The sequence below is a fragment of the Salvelinus alpinus genome, chromosome 32 (genome assembly GCF_045679555.1).
Source record: "Salvelinus alpinus chromosome 32, SLU_Salpinus.1, whole genome shotgun sequence".
Lineage (NCBI taxonomy): Eukaryota > Metazoa > Chordata > Actinopteri > Salmoniformes > Salmonidae > Salvelinus > Salvelinus alpinus.
The window spans coordinates 1523669-1541833 of record NC_092117.1 but is presented as its reverse complement, the minus strand read 5'-3'; the positions used below and the strand labels follow the sequence as shown (position 1 = coordinate 1541833).

At 40.9% G+C, this 18165-nt stretch overlaps 1 protein-coding gene across 2 annotated transcripts in view; it reads left to right on the top strand.

Moving 5' to 3' along the window:
• Positions 1-18165, top strand: part of cdh23 (cadherin-related 23) — a 727760-nt gene that overhangs the window by 326470 nt on the left and 383125 nt on the right. For both annotated transcript variants that reach the window (XM_071379722.1, XM_071379721.1), the window contains exons 7-8: positions 15338-15532; positions 15753-15881. In XM_071379722.1, coding sequence (XP_071235823.1) covers positions 15338-15532; positions 15753-15881 — 324 coding nt within the window. The remainder of the gene's footprint in view (positions 1-15337; positions 15533-15752; positions 15882-18165) is intronic.

Below are 18165 nucleotides of genomic sequence, written 5' to 3'. Positions count from 1 at the left end.
TTTTAAAATGTTTTACAGGGAAGACAAAATATGTAAATCTATTAGCTAAACACGTTAGCAAAATACACCACTTTTCTAACTCCATCAGTTTTACTACTTCAGGTGCTATCACCAATTCGGCTAAACTAAGATATTGATAGCCAATAACCTATAAAAAACCTCTTCAGATGACAGTCTGATAACATATTTATGGTATAGGATAGGTTTTGTTAGAAAAAAGTGCATATTTCAGGTAGAAATCACAGTTTACAATTGCACCGACCATCACAAGACGACTAGAATTACTATAGAGAGCAACGTGTATGACCAATTTACTCTTAATAAAACATTTCATAAGAATAGACAAAGCATAGCAATGGAAAGACCCAGATCTTGTGATTCCAGACAATATTTCAGATTTTCTAAGCGTTTTACAGCGAAAACACAATAAATCGATAAGTTAGCATACCACATGTGAAAACGTTACCAGAGCATCGATTCCAGCCAAAGAGCGCTATAACGTAATCACCGCCAAAATATATTAATTTTTTCACTAACCTTCTCAGAATTCTTCCGATGACACTCCTGTAACATCATTTTACAACATACATATACAGTTTGTTCGAAAAGGTGCATATTTAGCCATACAAAACCGTGGTTACACAATAAAAATACTAGGAAATCAAGCCTCAATATGTCTGACGTCATCTATCAGAGTGATCTAGTTTAATTGAAAGCTAATCATATACTTGACTAAAAAATACAGGGTTGACAGGAATCGAAAGACAAATTAGTTCTTAATGCAACCGCTGACTTACATTTTTAAAATTATCCTTACTTTTCAATACAGGGTTCGCCAAGTGACGCGATAACAAACAAAATGGCGAAATATGCGTTTAAAATATTTCGACAGAACAACGATTTATCATATTAAATATTGCTTACTTTGAGCTGTTCTTCCATCAGATTCTTGGGCAATGTATCCTTTCTATGTTGTAATCTTCTTTTGGTCGATAGATGTCCTCTGTCCTTCGAAATGTCCACTAACAACGACCGAGACCGCGAAACGTTCCCAAAGCTAGAAAGTGCACGACAAATAAATTCCTCAGAATCGCACTAAACGGATATAAATTGCTATAAAACGGTTCAAATTAACTACATTATGATGTTTTTAACAACTATAACGACTGAAAACATGACCGGAGAAATATTGCTGGTTAGACAACGATTTGGAATGAGGCAAGTCCGATGTCCTTCACGCTTCAGGCGCGCGACGAGAAAGGGAGGTACCTATACGTTTTGTTCTTTTATAATGGCTGTGATTGTGCAATCGATTCCATTCAAAACGTGATGACGTACAGACACCCAGAGGAAGACGTAGGCAGTGTCGGTTTCTTCATAGCATTCACTGTCACCTTAAAAACAGACTCCAGATCAGGGGTAAAAATTTCTGAAATCTGACCCCTGTCATGAAAAGTGCTGTAGATATAGTTCTGTACCACTCAGAGACAAAATTCCAACGTCTATAGAAACTAGAAAGTGTTTTCTATCCAATAATAACAATAATATGCATATTGTACGATCAAGAATTTAGCACGAGGCAGTTTAATTTGGAGACCCAAATATGCTAATGCGGAACAGCACCCCCTATAGTTCCAAGAAGTTAATCTAGAATCAGTTTTGTATTTTAGATCACAAGGAATAAGGCTACATGAACAGGGGGAGATTGAGCTGTCATTGTGTGGTGTCTTTATCGATAAGTGGTTGGACACATTCATGGACTAATGAAAGCAGAAGAATTTACTGTGCTGCTTTTTGCGCCCAGTTGCCCCCATTGACTCCTAATCGGTGGCACCGAGAGCCAATCAATGCTCTGATGGAGAGGCCGTTGATCCCCATTGTGAGATTAATAAAACACAGGCCAACCTCTCATTCTCTTTCTCTGCCCTTATCTCTTTATGTCAGATCTCTCACTCTCCCCCTCTCTTCCTCCTTTCACCTCTCTGTTTCTCATTTTTCTCTCCTATCTTCCTCTTCCCTCTCTATCACCTTCTCCCTCCCCCCACTCTCTCTCCGCCTCCACCTCTCTTTCTCTCTCTCTCTTTCTCTCCCTAACCCCCCCCTGTCTCTTTCTCTCTCTCTAAGTGTCTCCTCTCAGGAGAGGAGGGTGATTTCAGCAGTGCCTCTTCAAGTAAGAGAACACTATGTCTGCGTGTCTCCATCTCGCTCCCCTTCATCCCTCTTTTTCCATCCCTTTTATCCTCTGCTACCTTTCACCTTTTTAACATGTCGCTCCCGAACAAAAATACCCAATTTTTTTCAAAACCGGGCAAACGATCCCTACTTACTACACTAAGTCGATGATTATGGAAGATTGACCCAATAGCCCAACCGTCCGTCTATAAAAAGTTGTCTGATATTATGATTCAACTAGCAGATTGTGCTGGACAGTTTAGAGGTCTTGAGCCATATCAAGCGTCTCAGAGTAGGAGTGCTAATCTAGAATCAGTGTAGTGTTTTAGATCACAATGAATAAGGCTACATGAACAGGGGGGATTGATCAGTCATTTTCTGGTATCTTTATGGATAAGTGATTGGACAGACTCATGGGCTAATAAAAGCAGAAGGATTCACTGCGCTGCTCTTTGCGCCCAGTTGCCCCCATTGACTAATCGGCACCACCAAGAGTCAATCAATGCTCTGATGGAGAAACCATTGTTCCCCCATTGTAAGATTCAAACACAAGCCAACCAGTGGACAGACAATGTCTCAGATAGTGGATAGACCCTCGGAGTACCCTACAAACAAAAATGTGTTGCTAGGACGTTCTCGGAGCGTCTCCAAATGGTTGCCTAGTCGTCAGCATGTTGTGTCTCCTGGAGGTTTAGTCTAGTTCCCTGTTTGTTCCAGGGACATGCCAAAGGACATTTCCAGGAGGTTCTCAGTGTCATGGTCCCCTGGAATTGTTTTCTTCTAGTTCCTGGTTTGTTACAGGGACACACTTTAAGACGATTTATGACGTTCACAAGGCATTTTTTTACCTGTCATCAAGAAATAGTGTGATGGTCACAATTAAGCTTTCTCTAGGAGACTTTTGTCTAGTTCCCGGGACGTCAGTGAGGACCAGGTCAGGACATTTTCAGGATGTTCTCAGGACATTCAGTGTTCCAGTCATCAGGACGATGTCTGATGGTCATAAGGGAATGTTGTTCCCCCAAAAGATCTGTTTACCCACCTATCTGGCCATGCCCACCCTCGTTTCGTTACACATCACCCTTTATTACTGTTACAGAGCCCATCGATTGGCGCAGTTGTCTAAGGCACTCCATCTCAATGCTTAAGGTGTCACTACAGACGCCTTGGTTCGATTCCAGGCTGTATCACAACCGGCCATGATTGGGAGTCCCATAGCTCGGTGCAAAATTGTCCCAGCGTGGTTCAGGTTTGGCCAGTGTAAGCCGTCATTGTAAATAAGAATTTGTTCTTAACTTCTCTGCGCTACGGATCCCTTTTACGGGATCATTTTCCTAAGCAACCGCTAGAATTGCAGGGCGCCAAATGCAAAAATATTACAAAAAATATTTATAATCATGCAATCTCAAGTGAAATATACCAAAACACAGCTTAGCTTGTTGTTAATCCACCTATCGTGTCAGATTTTGAAAATATGCTTTACAGCGAAAGCAATCCAAGCTTTTGTGAGTGTATCAATCAATGCTACAACAGCTAGGCCCAAATTAGCATGGTCACGAATGTCAGAAAAGCAATAAAATTAATCGCTTACCTTGGATAATCTTCAGATGTTTGCACTCACGAGACTCCCAGTTACAAAATAAATGTTATTTTTGTTCGATAAATATTACTTTTATAACAAAAAAACGCCATTTGGGTTGCGCGTTATGTTCAGAAAACTACAGCCTCGTTCCGGTCCTGAAAGCCAGAAGAAAATTCCCAAACGTAACAGATTCAAAAATATTACAAAAAATATTTATAATCATGCAATCACAAGTGAAATATACCAAAACACAGCTTAGCTTGTTGTTAATCCACCTATCATGTCAGATTTTGAAAATATGCTTTGCAACGAAAGCAATCTAAGGTTTTGTGAGTGTATCAATCAATGCTAGAACAGCTAGCCTTATATTAGCTTGGTTAGCTTGGTCACGAAAGTCAGAAAAGCAATAAAATGAATCGCTTACCTTTGATAATCTTCGGATGTTTGCACTTGCACTTTTTGTTCGATAAATATTACTTTTATAACAACAAAACGCTATTTGGGTTGCGCGTTATGTTCAGAAAACCAAAGCCTCGTTCCGTTCGATGAAAATTCCAAAAAGTATCCGTAATGGTCGTAGAAACATGTCAAATGTTTTTTATAATCAATCCTCAGGTTGTTTTTAACAAACATAATGGATAATATTTCAACCGGACCGTAACCTACTCAATAACAGAGAAAAATAAAATGGAGAGCTACCCTCTTGCGCGCAGGAACTAGTCCGAGAACACCTGACTAATTTTGAAAAATCTCGCTCATTTTTCAAATTAAAAGCCTGAAACTATGTCTAAAGCCTGGTCACAGCCTGAGGAAGCCATTGGAAAAGGAATCTGGTTGATACCCCTTTAAATGGAAGAAAGACGGGCTAGGAAACACAGATGAAAAAAATATATATCACTTACGGGTTAGATTTTCTCAGGTTTTCGCCTGCAGAATCAGTTTTGTTATACTCACAGACAATATTTTGACAGTTCCTTGCAATATTTTTAGTGTTTTCTATCCTAATCTGTAAATGATATGCATATTCTACGATCTGAACCTGAGAAATAGTCCGTTTACCAATTTCGTTATACTCACAGACAATATTTTGACAGTTTTGGAAACTTTGGAGTGTTTTCTATCCTAATCTGTAAATTATATGCATATTCTACGATCTGGACCTGAGAAATAGTCAGTTTACCTTGGGAATGTTATTTTTAGAAAAATATATATAATCTGACCCCTAGCGTCAAGAGGTTAAAGGTTGAGACCGAGTCTGCGTCTCTCACGTGGATAGCAGACCGTTCCATAAAAATTGAGCTCTATAGGAGAAAGCCCTGCCTCTAGCTGTTTGCTTAGAAATTCTAGGGACAGTAAGGAGGCCTGCGTCTTGTGACCATAGCGTATGTGTAGGTATGTACGGCAGGATCAAATCAGAAAGATAGGTAGGAGCAAGCCCATATAATGCTTTGTAGGTTAGCAGTAAAATCTTGAAATCAGCCCTAGCCTTAACAGGAAGCCAGTGTAGAGATGCTAGCGCTGGCTTTATATGATCCAATTTTTTGGTTCTAGTCAAGATTCTAGCAGCTGTGTTTAGCACAAACTGAAGTTTATTTCAAATCAAATGAAACTTTATTTGCCACATACAGAAAATACAACAAGTGTAGACTTTACCGTGAAATGCTTACTTACAAGCCTTTAACCAACAGTGCAGTTCAAGAAGAAGAAAATATTTACCAAGTACGCTAAAATAAAAAGTAATAAAAAAAAGTAACACAATAAGAATAACATTAACGAGGCTATAAACAGGGGTCACCGGTACCAAGTCAGTGTGCAGGGGTACAGGCTAGTTGAGGTAATCTGTACATGTAGGTGGGGGCGAAGTGACTATGCATAGGTAACAAACAAACAGCGTGTAGCAGCAGTGTAAATTGTCAGGTGGCGATTTTTATGATTTGTTCAGCAGTCTAATGGTGTAGAAGCTGTTGAGGAGCCTTTTGGTCATAGACTTGGCGTTGCGGTATCGCTTGACGTGCGGTAGCAGAGAAAACATTTTATAACTTGGGTGACTGGAGTCACTGACAATTTTATGGGCTTTCCTCTGACACCGCCTATTATATAGGTCCTGGATGGCAGGAAGCTTGCCCCCACTGATGTACTGGGACGTTCAAACTACCCCCTGTAGCACCTTACAGTCAGATGCCGAGCAGTTGCCATACCAGGCGGTGATGCAACCGGGCAGGATGCTCTTGATGGTGCAGCTGTAGAAACTTTTCAGGATCTGGGGACCCATGCCAAATCTTTTCAGTCTTCCTAGGGGGATGTTGACACAAAGGAACTTGAAACTCTCGACCCTTCTCCACTACAGCCCCGTCAATGTTAATGGGGCCCTGTTCGGCCTGCCTTTTCCTGTAGTCCACGATAAGTACCTTTGGCAGACGTATTGTTGCCTCTCTTACCACCTGGAGGTGGCCCATCAGGAAGTGCAGGATCCAGTTACAGAGGGAGGTGTTTAGTCCCAGCTTAGTGTCCTTAGCTTAGTGATGAGCTTCGTGGGCACTATGGTGTTGAACGCTGAGCTGTAGCTGAACAGCATTCTCACATAGGTGTTCCTTTTGTCCAGGTGAGAAAGGGCAGTGTGGAGTGCGATTGAGATTGATCATCTATGGATCTGTTGAGGTGGTATGCGAATTGGAGTGGGTCTAGGGTGTCCGGGAGAATGCTTTCAAAGCACTTTATGGCTACCGACATGAGTGCCACGGGGCGGTAATCATTTAGGCAGGTTACCTTCACTTCCTTGGGCACAGGGACTGTGGTGGTCTGCTTGAAGCATGTAGGTATTTCAGACTCGGTCAGGGAGAGGTTGAAAATGTCATTGAAGACACATCACAGTTGGTTCGTGCATGCTTTGAGTACATGTCCTGGTAATCAGTCTGGCCCAGCGGCTTTGTGAATTTTGACCTGTTTAAAGGTTTTGTTCACATCGGCTACCGAGAGCGTTATCACACAGTCATCCAGAACAGCTGGTGCTCTCATGCATGCTTCAGTGTTGCTTGCCTCGAAGCGAGCATAAAAAGCATTTAGCTCGTCTGGTAGGCTCGCGTCACAGGGCAGCTCGCGTCTGGGTTTCCCTTTGTAGTCCGTAATAGTTTTCAAGCCCTGCCACATCCGACGAGCGTCAGAGCCGATGTAGTAGGATTCAATCTTAATCCTGTGTTGATGCTTTGCTTGTTTGATGGTTCGTCGGAGGGCATAGCAGGATTTCATATAAGCGTCCGGATTATTCTCCCGCTCCTTGAAAACGGCAGCTCTAGCCTTTATCTCGTTGCGGATGTTGCCTGTAATCCATGGCTTCTGGTTAGGATATGTGCGTACAGTCACTGTGGGGACGTCGTCATCGATGTACTTATTGATGAAGCCGGTGACTGAGGTGGTGTATTCTTCAATGCCATTGGATGAATCCCGGAACATATTCCAGTCTGTGCTAGCAAAACAGTCCTGTAGTGTAGCATCCGCGTTTTCTGACCACTTCCGTATTAAGCGACTCACTGGTGAGCATTTATACATTTTTCTGCATCATTTTTGGACAGAACGTTTATGATTCTTGCAATGTTACGAAGATGGAAAAAAGCTGTCCTTGAAATGTTCTTGATATGTTTGTCAAGAGAGAGATCAGGGTCCAGAGTAACGCCAAGGTCCTTCACAGTTTTATTTGAGATGACTGTACAACCATCAAGATGAATTGTCAGATCCAACAGAAGATCTCTTTGTTTCTTGGGATCTAGAACTAGCATCTCTGTTTTGTCTGAGTTTAAAAGTAAAGCATTTGCCACCATCCACTTCCTTATGTCTGTAACACAGGCTTCAGGGAGGGCAATTTTGGGGCTTCACCATATTTCTTCGAAATGTACAGCTGTGTATCGTCCGCATAGCAGTAAAAGTTAACATTATGTTTCCGAATGACATCACCAAGAGGTAAAATATATAGTGAAAACAATAGTGGACCTAAAACGTAACCTTGAGGATCACCGAAATGTACAGTTGATTTGTCAGAGGACAAGCCATCCACAGAGACAAACTGATATCTTTCCGACAAATAAGATCTAAACCAGGCCAGAACTTGTCCGTGTAGACCAATTTGGGTTTCCAGTCCCTCCAAAAGAATGTGGTGATCGATGGTATCAAAAGCAGCACTAAGGTCAAGGTGCACGAGGACAGATGCAGAGACTTGGTCTGACGCCACTAAAGATAATTTACCACCTTCACGAGTGCAGTATCAGTGCTATGATTGGGTCTAAAACCTGACTGAAGCGTCTCGTATACATTGTTTGTCTTCAGGAAGGCAGTGAAATGCTTCGCAACAGCTTTTAACATTTTTGGGGAAAATAAGCGCCATAAACAAATGGTTAAGGCTCCGGTTGTGTTTTCACCTAACAATTATATACAGGCTTTGTCAGAACTTTCAGTGTTGTGCCAGCTGGAGATGCATATAGCAAGTTAATATTAGCTAGCTATAACATTACACAGGGTTGGGTAGGTTACTTTCTAAATGTAATCTGTTACAGTTACTAGATACCTGTCCAACATTGTAATCAGTAACATAACTTTTGGATTACCCAAACTCAGCAACGTAATCTGATTACATTCTGTTACTTTTAGATTACTTTCTACTTAAGAGGCATTAGAAGAAGATAAAAATGTATTATCAATTGAACGACATCTATTGCAGGATTAATCAATGTTAAAGTTTCCATAGCTGGCCATATATGGATGTTACATTTTACTTTATGGATTGGTTGTGTAGGCTTCTTCTAACCAATCACGTTCTACTACATATAACAACACGATTCAATTATATATTTACATTAAAAACTAAAGTCTATCAGAGTTCCAGTCATTCCAATAAACGTTATACCCCTTGATATTCGTGAATAGGACTTGGAAATATGGACGTATAGATTAACCAAATTGTTTTACCTGAGCATGACCCCAAAACGAAGGACGAAATTCGCCAGCGATATTCTGTTGTTTATGATTTTGTTGTCATGGAAGACTGATTGGGCTCATTGATTTGAGTTGAAAAATAAATGCTGTGCTCATGGAATGGCATGCTTAGAGCACTACTGAAGAAACAAGCCCCACTTGTGTTCCATAAGCTCGGATCCGTACTGTGCAGCTGTTGCAAGAGAGCATTTTTCATTGGGTGTCCACTGGCTTCAAAAACAACGACTGACAGGCAGCTTAACTTTTACTGCCTCAGAAACCCGGATCCGGGAGCACCCCCCACCCCCCACACACTGATTAGCATAGATAGCATAGCTTCAGAAGTAGATAGTAGCATCTAAATATCATTAAATCACAAGTCCAAGACACCAGATGAAAGATACAGATCTTGTGAATAAAGCCACCATTTCAGATTTTTAAAATGTTTTACAGGGAAGACAAAATATGTAAATCTATTAGCTAAACACGTTAGCAAAATACACCACTATTCTAACTCCATCAGTTTCTTACTCCTTCAGGTGCTATCACCAATTCGGCTCAACTAAGATATTGATAGCCAATAACCTATAAAAAAAACCATCAGATGACAGTCTGATAACATATTCATGGTATAGGATAGTTTTTGTTAGAAAAAAGTGCATATTTCAGGTAGAAATCACAGTTTACAATTGCACCGACCATCACAAATCCACTAGAATTACTAGATAGAGCAACGTGTATGACCAATTTACTCATCATAAAACATTTCATAAAAATAGACAAAGCATAGCAATGGAAAGACCCAGTTCTTGTGATTTCAGACCATATTTCAGATTTTCTAAGCGTTTTTCAGCGAAAACACAATAAATCGATAAGTTAGCATACTACATGTTCCAACGTTACCAGAGCATCGATTCCAGCCAAAGAGCGCTATAACGTAACCACCGCCAAAAGATATTAATTTTTTCACTAACCTTCTCAGAATTCTTCCGATGACACTCCTGTAACATCATTTTACAACATACATATACAGTTTGTTCGAAAAGGTGCATATTTAGCCATACAAAACCGTGGTTACACAATGAAAATACTAGGAAATCAAGCCTCAATATGTCTGACGTCATCTATCAGAGTGATCTAGTTTAATTAAAAGCTAATCATATACTTGACTAAAAAATACAGGGTTGACAGGAATCGAAAGACAAATTAGTTCTTAATGCAACCGCTGATTTACATTTTTTAAATTATCCTTACTTTTCAATACAGGGTTGGCCAAGTGAAGCTATACCAAACAAAATGGCGATGTATGCGTTTAAAATATTTCGACAGAAACACGGTTTATCATATTAAATATTGCTTACTTTGAGCTGATCTTCCATCATATTCTTGGGCAATGTATCCTTTCTATGTTATAAACGTCTTTTGGTCGATAGATGTCCTCTGTCCTTCGAAATGTCCATCACCAACGACCGACACCCTAAAGCGTGTCCAAACTTTCAGAGTGCACGACAAAGAAATTCCTCAAAATCGCACTAAACGGATATAAATTGATATAAAACGGTTAAAATTCACTACATTATGATGTTTTTAACAACTATAACGACTGAAAACATGACCGGAGAAATACTGCTGGTTAGAAAACGATTTGGAACGAGGCAGGTCCGATGGCCTTCACGCTTGAGGCGCACGTTGAGAAAGAGGGGTCTCTGTACATTTTTGTCATTTATAATGGCTGTGAACGTCCCATAGACTTCATTGAAAACGTGATGACGTACAGACACCCAGAGGAAGACGTAGGTAGTGTCGGTTTCTTCATAGCATTCACTGTGGCCTTATAAACAGACCCCAGATCAGAGGTAACAATTTCTGAAATCTGAACCCTGTCATGAAAAGTGCTGTAGAAATTGTTCTGTACCACTCAGAGACAAAATTTCAACTCCTATAGAAACTATAGACTGTTTTCTATCCAATAATAACAATAATATGCATATTGTACGATCAAGAATTGAGTACGAGGCAGTTTAATTTGGAAATGTAAAAAAAAAAATAATGCTAACAGCTCCCCCTATTGACAAAAGGTTAAACTTCTTGAATTGAACCATTATTGGGTTCAAATACACATTTAGATTTGTGAACAGCCATCCACAACAACCACAATCTGTAATTTGTATTTTTTATTTAACTAGACAAGTCAGTTAAGAACAAATTCGTATTTACAATGACGGCCTACCCTGGCCAAACCCTAACCCGGACGAGAATGGGCCAATTGTGCGCCGCCCTATGGGACTCCAAATCACGGCTGGTTGTGATACAGCCTGGAATTGAACCAGGGTCTGTAGTGACGCCTTTAGCATTGAGATGCAGTGCCTTAGACCTCTGTGTTACTCGGGAGGCGCAAATAGCTAAATCTGAGAGCAGCAGTCTTATTCACATCAATGCGCTATGTAGATATAAATAATAAGTGATATCCGTATCGCCGTAGACTAAAGCACTGCTGTCATCCTTAGCTCCAAACATTTATTCAAGTTGGATAATCGTTGGATGTCGACAGCAGTCACACCATTGGAAGACATAGCTTGGACTGGAGCCTAGAAAAGCCTATTCCTCTTTTTCCGCGATCCATCAAACACATTTGGTGTGTCATCATAGTGGTCTCTGACTTGTGGTCAGACTCACTCAGGTGGAACAAATTTAAACTTGCACCTTTTTTCAATGCAAACATCCTTTCTGAATTTAAAAGTAATCCTCGAAATAATCATCTAGTTTTTCAAAAGTATCTGTAATCTGATTACAATATTTTTGCTGGTAAACGTAACGGATTACAGTTAACGTTTTTTTTGTAATCCCTTACATGTAACGGATTACATGTAATCCATTACTCCCCAACCCTGACGTTACATACTGTTCAAACACTTTGCGGGTCAAGGGTGGTTGAACTTAGTTTTCTGAAATGAAATCTTCTTTGTCGCTAGAGGCCAATGGCTCGAACATATATGGTTGGATCTGTTGGAATTCACTCTCCAGATCTTCCAAGGGAAGCAAATCTTTCTCGAGAATGTCATCAGACACAAAGCTGGCAGGGACCACTTTGTAGCCCATTGTTCCTCCGGTGATATGTGTTTGCTGTTGACAAAACTAGTATAAGCACAGATAGAACAATGAGTCAGATATTTCACAGGCTGTATAAATATGAAGCATCCGGTTGGCGTTTCCACTCACTGCCAAATATGGTGTTGAGAGGAAGCCCAGTGGCCGGCAGTGGGAAAAGATGGAGCAAGATGAATTTGGCCGAAATTCTGCACATTTTCTCATCGATGAAACATTTGATCTCCATACATTTTTTTGTTTCCTAAAATATAATCTGTAAGAAACATAGTGGACTGCATTTTGTGGACTTTACCCTTTACTAAAGTTTCAAAAAATGGTGTTGTTTAGGAGTGCAATGGCGCATTGAGTTATTGCAAATGCGCACTCTGTAGAGTAGCCGTTCCCTAACGGAAATATGCAAATAACTGTAGAACACGCCAATAGGATCTCACGAGCTCGTGCTTGGCTGTGCCCACCTTCTTGCTTGTTCTGCCCACTATGATTGATTTGCTCCCATTGGAGACAACAGGCAATGGTCTATCTTGGGTTAGTTATAAAAATCTTTGGTATAAGCCAGGACACTTACATGCCCAACTTTGCAACGTAATACCTGCCCTTGACCTTATGCCTGCCCACATGTGAAGGTGCAAGTAAATTACGTGATAAATACTAGGTGAAAAAGAGGCTTGAGGCAGTCTATGTTGCTATCTGACTAGTTATAAAATCCGTTGATGTGTAAAGGGATCTGTAAGATATGGCGATTCGTTGTTGTATTTGCTTTGTGAAGGAGTTTTATGATTCTCCTTGTATGGAGGGTGGCTTTACTAAATCACATGATTGATTGACCCTGCGGATTCTATGCCCGATGACACCCCCCCTCCACTGCCACCATTCTTATTTCTCTCTCTCTCTCTCTCTCTCTCTCTCTCTCTCTCTCTCTCTCTCTCTCTCTCTCTCTCTCTCTCTCTTTCTTTCTCTCTCTCTCTCTCTCTCTCTCTCTCTCTCTTTCTCTCTCTCTCTCTCTCTCTCTCCATCCCTCTCTCTGGGTGGCAGGCACCTTAATCCAGTGAGACAGACCTGCTGATGCATGCCTGTCTTTCTGCAAGAGGACAGGAGGGAGGGATGTAGGAGTTAGAGAGAGGGCGAGAGAGAGAGAGGGTGTAGGTGTAGGAAAAAGAGAGAAAATCTGAGAGAAAGAGACATGGAGGGTAAGATAGAGTGATAGGCAGAGTGATGTCAGGTGATGTAGACATGGGGAGCTAGTCAGCTTCTATTACCTGTGTTATGCTGTTGTGTTCCCTGGGCAATGGCCCTTGGCCTCCCAGCATACCCCTGTAGTACGACTGATAGGGGCTGAGGAGCACTCACACACACCACACACCCTCTCCTTTGTTCCGTGGGAGGTGCAGCAGACCATACTTTCCTGCCAGTGCCACTTTACATTTGGCTTACGACCCCCCCCCCCCCCACACACACACACACACACAAACACAAACACACACACACACACACACACTTGGTCACTCTCTACTGGTTCTGGCCAGGTGTGTGCGCGCACGTATCTACGCGTGTATATGTGGCTTTCTTTGTTTCTATTGTGTTTGGGAGTTTGGATATATTTGCAAAAAATGGCTCTCAAGGTAATAGTGTCCGTTTTATGGGATCCTGACCAATTGCGCTATTTTGGGTATTCTTTTTGCGCTGATCTTAACTTGTTTTGTACATAATGTTTCCGTCATAATTTCCTATGATGGAAAAGAGATTTTGGACATCATAACAGCCATCACTAACCTCAATTTGGACGAGGACTTCTTCTTTAATGAGTCAGAGGCGAAAGACATATTTCTTATCCTGGACCAGGCCCAAATCCCCGACCCTCGAAGAAGGAGGAGACGGCTCTATAGAGGCTGGCGTGCGGCTAGCCTGACGAGAATACATCGGAGAGTGGATAAATCGCCTCTACACTCTGTTCTGTTGGCGAATGTGCAATCACTGCAGAATAAACTGGATGAGCTCCTTTTGAGACTATCCTATCAACGTGATCTAAAGAACAAGGACATGGTAAATATAAATCGAGCTGTTTTTTTCTATACATCGGCAGGACAGAACGGTGGCATCAGGGAAACTCAGGGGAGGGGGCTGGTGCCTTTTTACAGTTGGTGTGCGATCTTTAATATTAAGGAAGTCTCAAGGTTCTGCTCGCCTGAGTTAGAATACCTCATGATAAGCTGTAGAGCATACTATTTACCAAGAGAGTAAATAGTATGGACGATGATAAAGCCTACAGGGAGGTCAGAGACCTGGCCTCAACGTCAGCAAGACAAAGGAGCTGATCATGGACAATAGGAAATGGAGGGCCGAGGACAACCCCATCCACATCGATGAGGCTGTAGTGGAGCAGGTTGAGAGCTTCCTCAGTGTCCACATCACTAAGGATTTATCATGGTCCACACACACCAATGCAGTCATGAAGAGGACGCGACATTGCCTCTTCTCCCTCAGATTCATCATGGGCCCTCAGATTCTCAAAAAGTTATACAGCTTCGCCATTGAAAGCATCTTGACTGGCTGCATCACCGCTTGGCATGGCAACTGCTTGGTATCTGACTGCAATGTGCTACAGAGGGTAGTGCATTCAGCCCAGTACATCGCTGTGGCCGAGCTCCTTGCCATCCAGGACCTCTATACCAGACGGTGTCAGAGGAAACCATTGTCAAAGTCTCCAGCCACCCAAGTTATAGACTGACCATCTCCTTTGCATCGACAAGGGAGCTCCCCCCTCTCAACCCCTAATGAATGGGAAAGATTGGCAACATCTAATTTATGGTGCTGATCTCTCCCATAATTTGGAATTGAGGATATGAGTCTTGGGTCTACACACTGAATTGTGTGAGACATGGACTCATCTTGACATTAGATCACTGTTGAGTTTTAAAAAATGATTATTTTGGGGCTCCCGAGTGGTGCAGCGGTCTAAGGTATTACATCTCAGTGCTTGTGGCATCACTACAGACACCCTGGTTCAATTCCAGGCTGTATCACAACTGTACATTATTGGGAGTCCCATAGGGTGGCTCACAATTGGCCCAGTGTCGTCCGGGTTTGGCTGGTGTAGGCCGTCATAGCAAATAAGAGTTTGTTCTTAATTGACTTGCCTAGTTAAATAAAGGTTAAATAACATCTATCTTTTTTTTCATACTGGGATCTGTTATTTTCTAAGACACTTCTGTGTAGTTCTAAAATGTGAGGAATCAGTTGTTGTGAATGGTAATCGTATTTCATTATTTCCCCAGTTACTACTTTGCTTAATTCTCATTGGTCAGATCTTGTTAATTAGTTGAGAAGAAAAAGGACATAGTTGAGTTGGTGCTTGGCTGCAAATGTGGCCAATTCATCATTAAATCTGCAGAACAGTAATCTGTCTCAATTCAGTGTTTCTACATAGAGTCATCCTTCCATCTTTTGAAGAACCCTTCATACTACAGAACTATGACTTTATGCCAATCTGTGTGCCTGTCTCTCCCTGGGTTCCAGAACACTCCAGTGGGCACCTCAGTGTACCAGGTGAATGCCACAGACCCAGACCAAGGCACAGGGGGAAGTGTGCTCTTCTCCTTCCAGCCCCCTTCTCCCTTTTTCTCCATCGATGGAGCCCGTGGTACGGTCACTGTCACCAGGGCTCTGGACTACGAGACCACCTCGGCCTACCAGCTCACGGTCAATGCCACGGTGAGGGAACACACAAAGTACAGATAAGCTTACACACACAGTTTTTAAAAAATGTACGTAACAAGGCAGGATGGTGTTCAGTAGGGCACAGTGTAGCATAATGTTTTAAAAATGAAAGGGAGAAAGTCCAGGTAATCCCTCCCTGTTTCAGTCTGTTTTCTTCCTAGTGAACATGACCAAGGTGTGACCATGCTTGTTTTTGATCTGCTCTCTCCATCAGGACCAGGATAAGAAGCGGCCTCTATCCAGTCTGTCTAACTTGGCAATCACCATCACTGATGTCCAGGACATGGACCCCATCTTCACCAACCTGCCCTACAGCACCAACATAGAGGAGGACGCCCCACTGGTCAGTAATACTCCTCCTCTCTTTCCCCCTTTCTCTACTTGTCCATCTCCTCCCCAGCTCTTCTCCTTACCTGCCCTATCCTAAGGCACCAACACAGAGGACTCCTCCATGCCGGTCAGTAACACTCTGTCTCATCTCCCTCCTGTCTCTGAACACCATCCAGTTTTGATTTCTAGTTGCCATATATCTTTCAACTGGGCTGTGATGTTTCACAAAAGTTCTGAAACTTTCTAGTCTCATAGTTTCTACAGATTGTAAATTAAAGATAATATTTTTTGCTAGGAGTATTATGTTATTGATTGATTTACTATGACTTTTCAGATTACCCAGCAGTGCTATTTGCATAGTTAACTCCAGGTAAATGTAGCAATTCTTCAGTTATTCCTGCGACCAAAAACAAGCTACATATGGACAGTATCAAAATAAATAATCAAATGATTCTGTCTCTGAGTTTTGAATCAGGCGTCATCTTGTTTATCAGTTCATAAACCATGTGCCTTGAAAACCAGCTATTTTGCAATCTGTATGGCACATCTGTCCATTTTTTGGTCCATAAATGAAACTGGTATACTTTTTTATTTATCACAATTTTCTTTAGCCAATTTTGGTCTTTAATGCAGGGGTGACAGACAAGTTCCTCACTTTCTCCCCCTTCCTTTTGCCTTTTCCATTTTTGGACAGAGCAGACATTTCCATATATTTTTGTTAGCTGCATGAGTGACATAACTCCAGTAGTCCGATTTATGATATATTTTAAAAGATTATACTGTTAAAAACATTTTTATACAAAAATAATGAGTATCTTTGATAATTATTAGTATAAATAATTAGCGTAATTAGTACATATCAATGACTATATTTGAGTTTAACCATTATATTTGTTGTAATATGTGTACTGTCTTTTCTGGTGGATTAAATTGAACTTGCAACCAACTTTTTATGGCTTGTTTTAAAAATAGCGATATTAGAGATTATTTCATTTTTAAATAACCTAAAGTTGTAATCTGAATAAAGGGAAAAAGGCCATTCTTGAACACGGTGTGAGCCATTCTTACTAATCTGCTAGAGAACCAGTTCCGATTTAGGTATAGCTTTTGTATGACTTTAGTGAGAGGTCTAATGCTTTAATATTTAATAATTTCTGCCCTCCGAATTCATATTAATTACATAAATAGGCCCGTTTAATTTTGTCTGGCTTGCCACTCCAAAAAAAAAGTAATATTTTTTCTCATATCATTTAACTTCTAGTTCCTCCCAAAACCGGATCCGGGAGCACCCCCCACAGTAAAAAAGCTGACTAGCATAGCCTAGCATAGCGTCACAAGTAAATACTAGCATCTAAATATCATTAAATCACAAGTCCAAGACACCAGATGAAAGATACACTTCTTGTGAATCCAGCCATCATTTCTGATTTTTAAAATGTTTTACAGGGAAGACACAATATGTAAATCTATTAGCTAACCACGTTAGCAAAAGACACCACTTTTTTTACTCCACCAGTTTTTTACTCCATCAGTAGCTATCACTAATTCGACTAAATAAAGATATATATAGCCACTAACCAAGAAACAACTTCATAAGATGACAGTCTGATAACATATTTATGGTATAGCATATGTTTTTTTAGAAAAATTTGCATTTTTCAGGTATAAATCATAGTTTACCATTGCAGCCACTATCACAAAACTCACCAAAGCGACTAGAATAACTACAGAGAGCAACGTGTATTACCTAATTACTCATCATAATACATTTCTTAAAAATACACAGCATACAGCAATTGAAAGACACAGATCTTGTGAATCCAGACAATATTTCAGATTTTCTAAGTGTTTTACAGCGAAAACACAATATATCGTTATATTAGCATACCACATGAGCTAACATCACCCCAGCATTGATTCAAGGCAAAAAGAGCGATAACGTTATCACCACCAAAATATATAAATTTTTTCACTAACCTTCTCAGAATTCTTCAGATGACAGTCCTGTAACATCATATTACACAATGCATATAGAGTTTGTTCGAAAATGTGCATATTTAGCATCACAAATCGTGGTTAAGCAATGTAATCTGTCAAAACATGGCATGCATTCTGGCCGGCGCCATCTTGGAAAGGCACCTAAGTTTACGATTATTTATCGATTAGATTGACAAAAAAAATACATGTTGGACAGCTAATGAAAGATGCATTAGTTATTAATGCAACCGCTGAGTTAGATTTTTAACCCTTTCATGCGTGAGTTCCAAATATCTGTAACGGTCGCCCCAGCGTGAGTT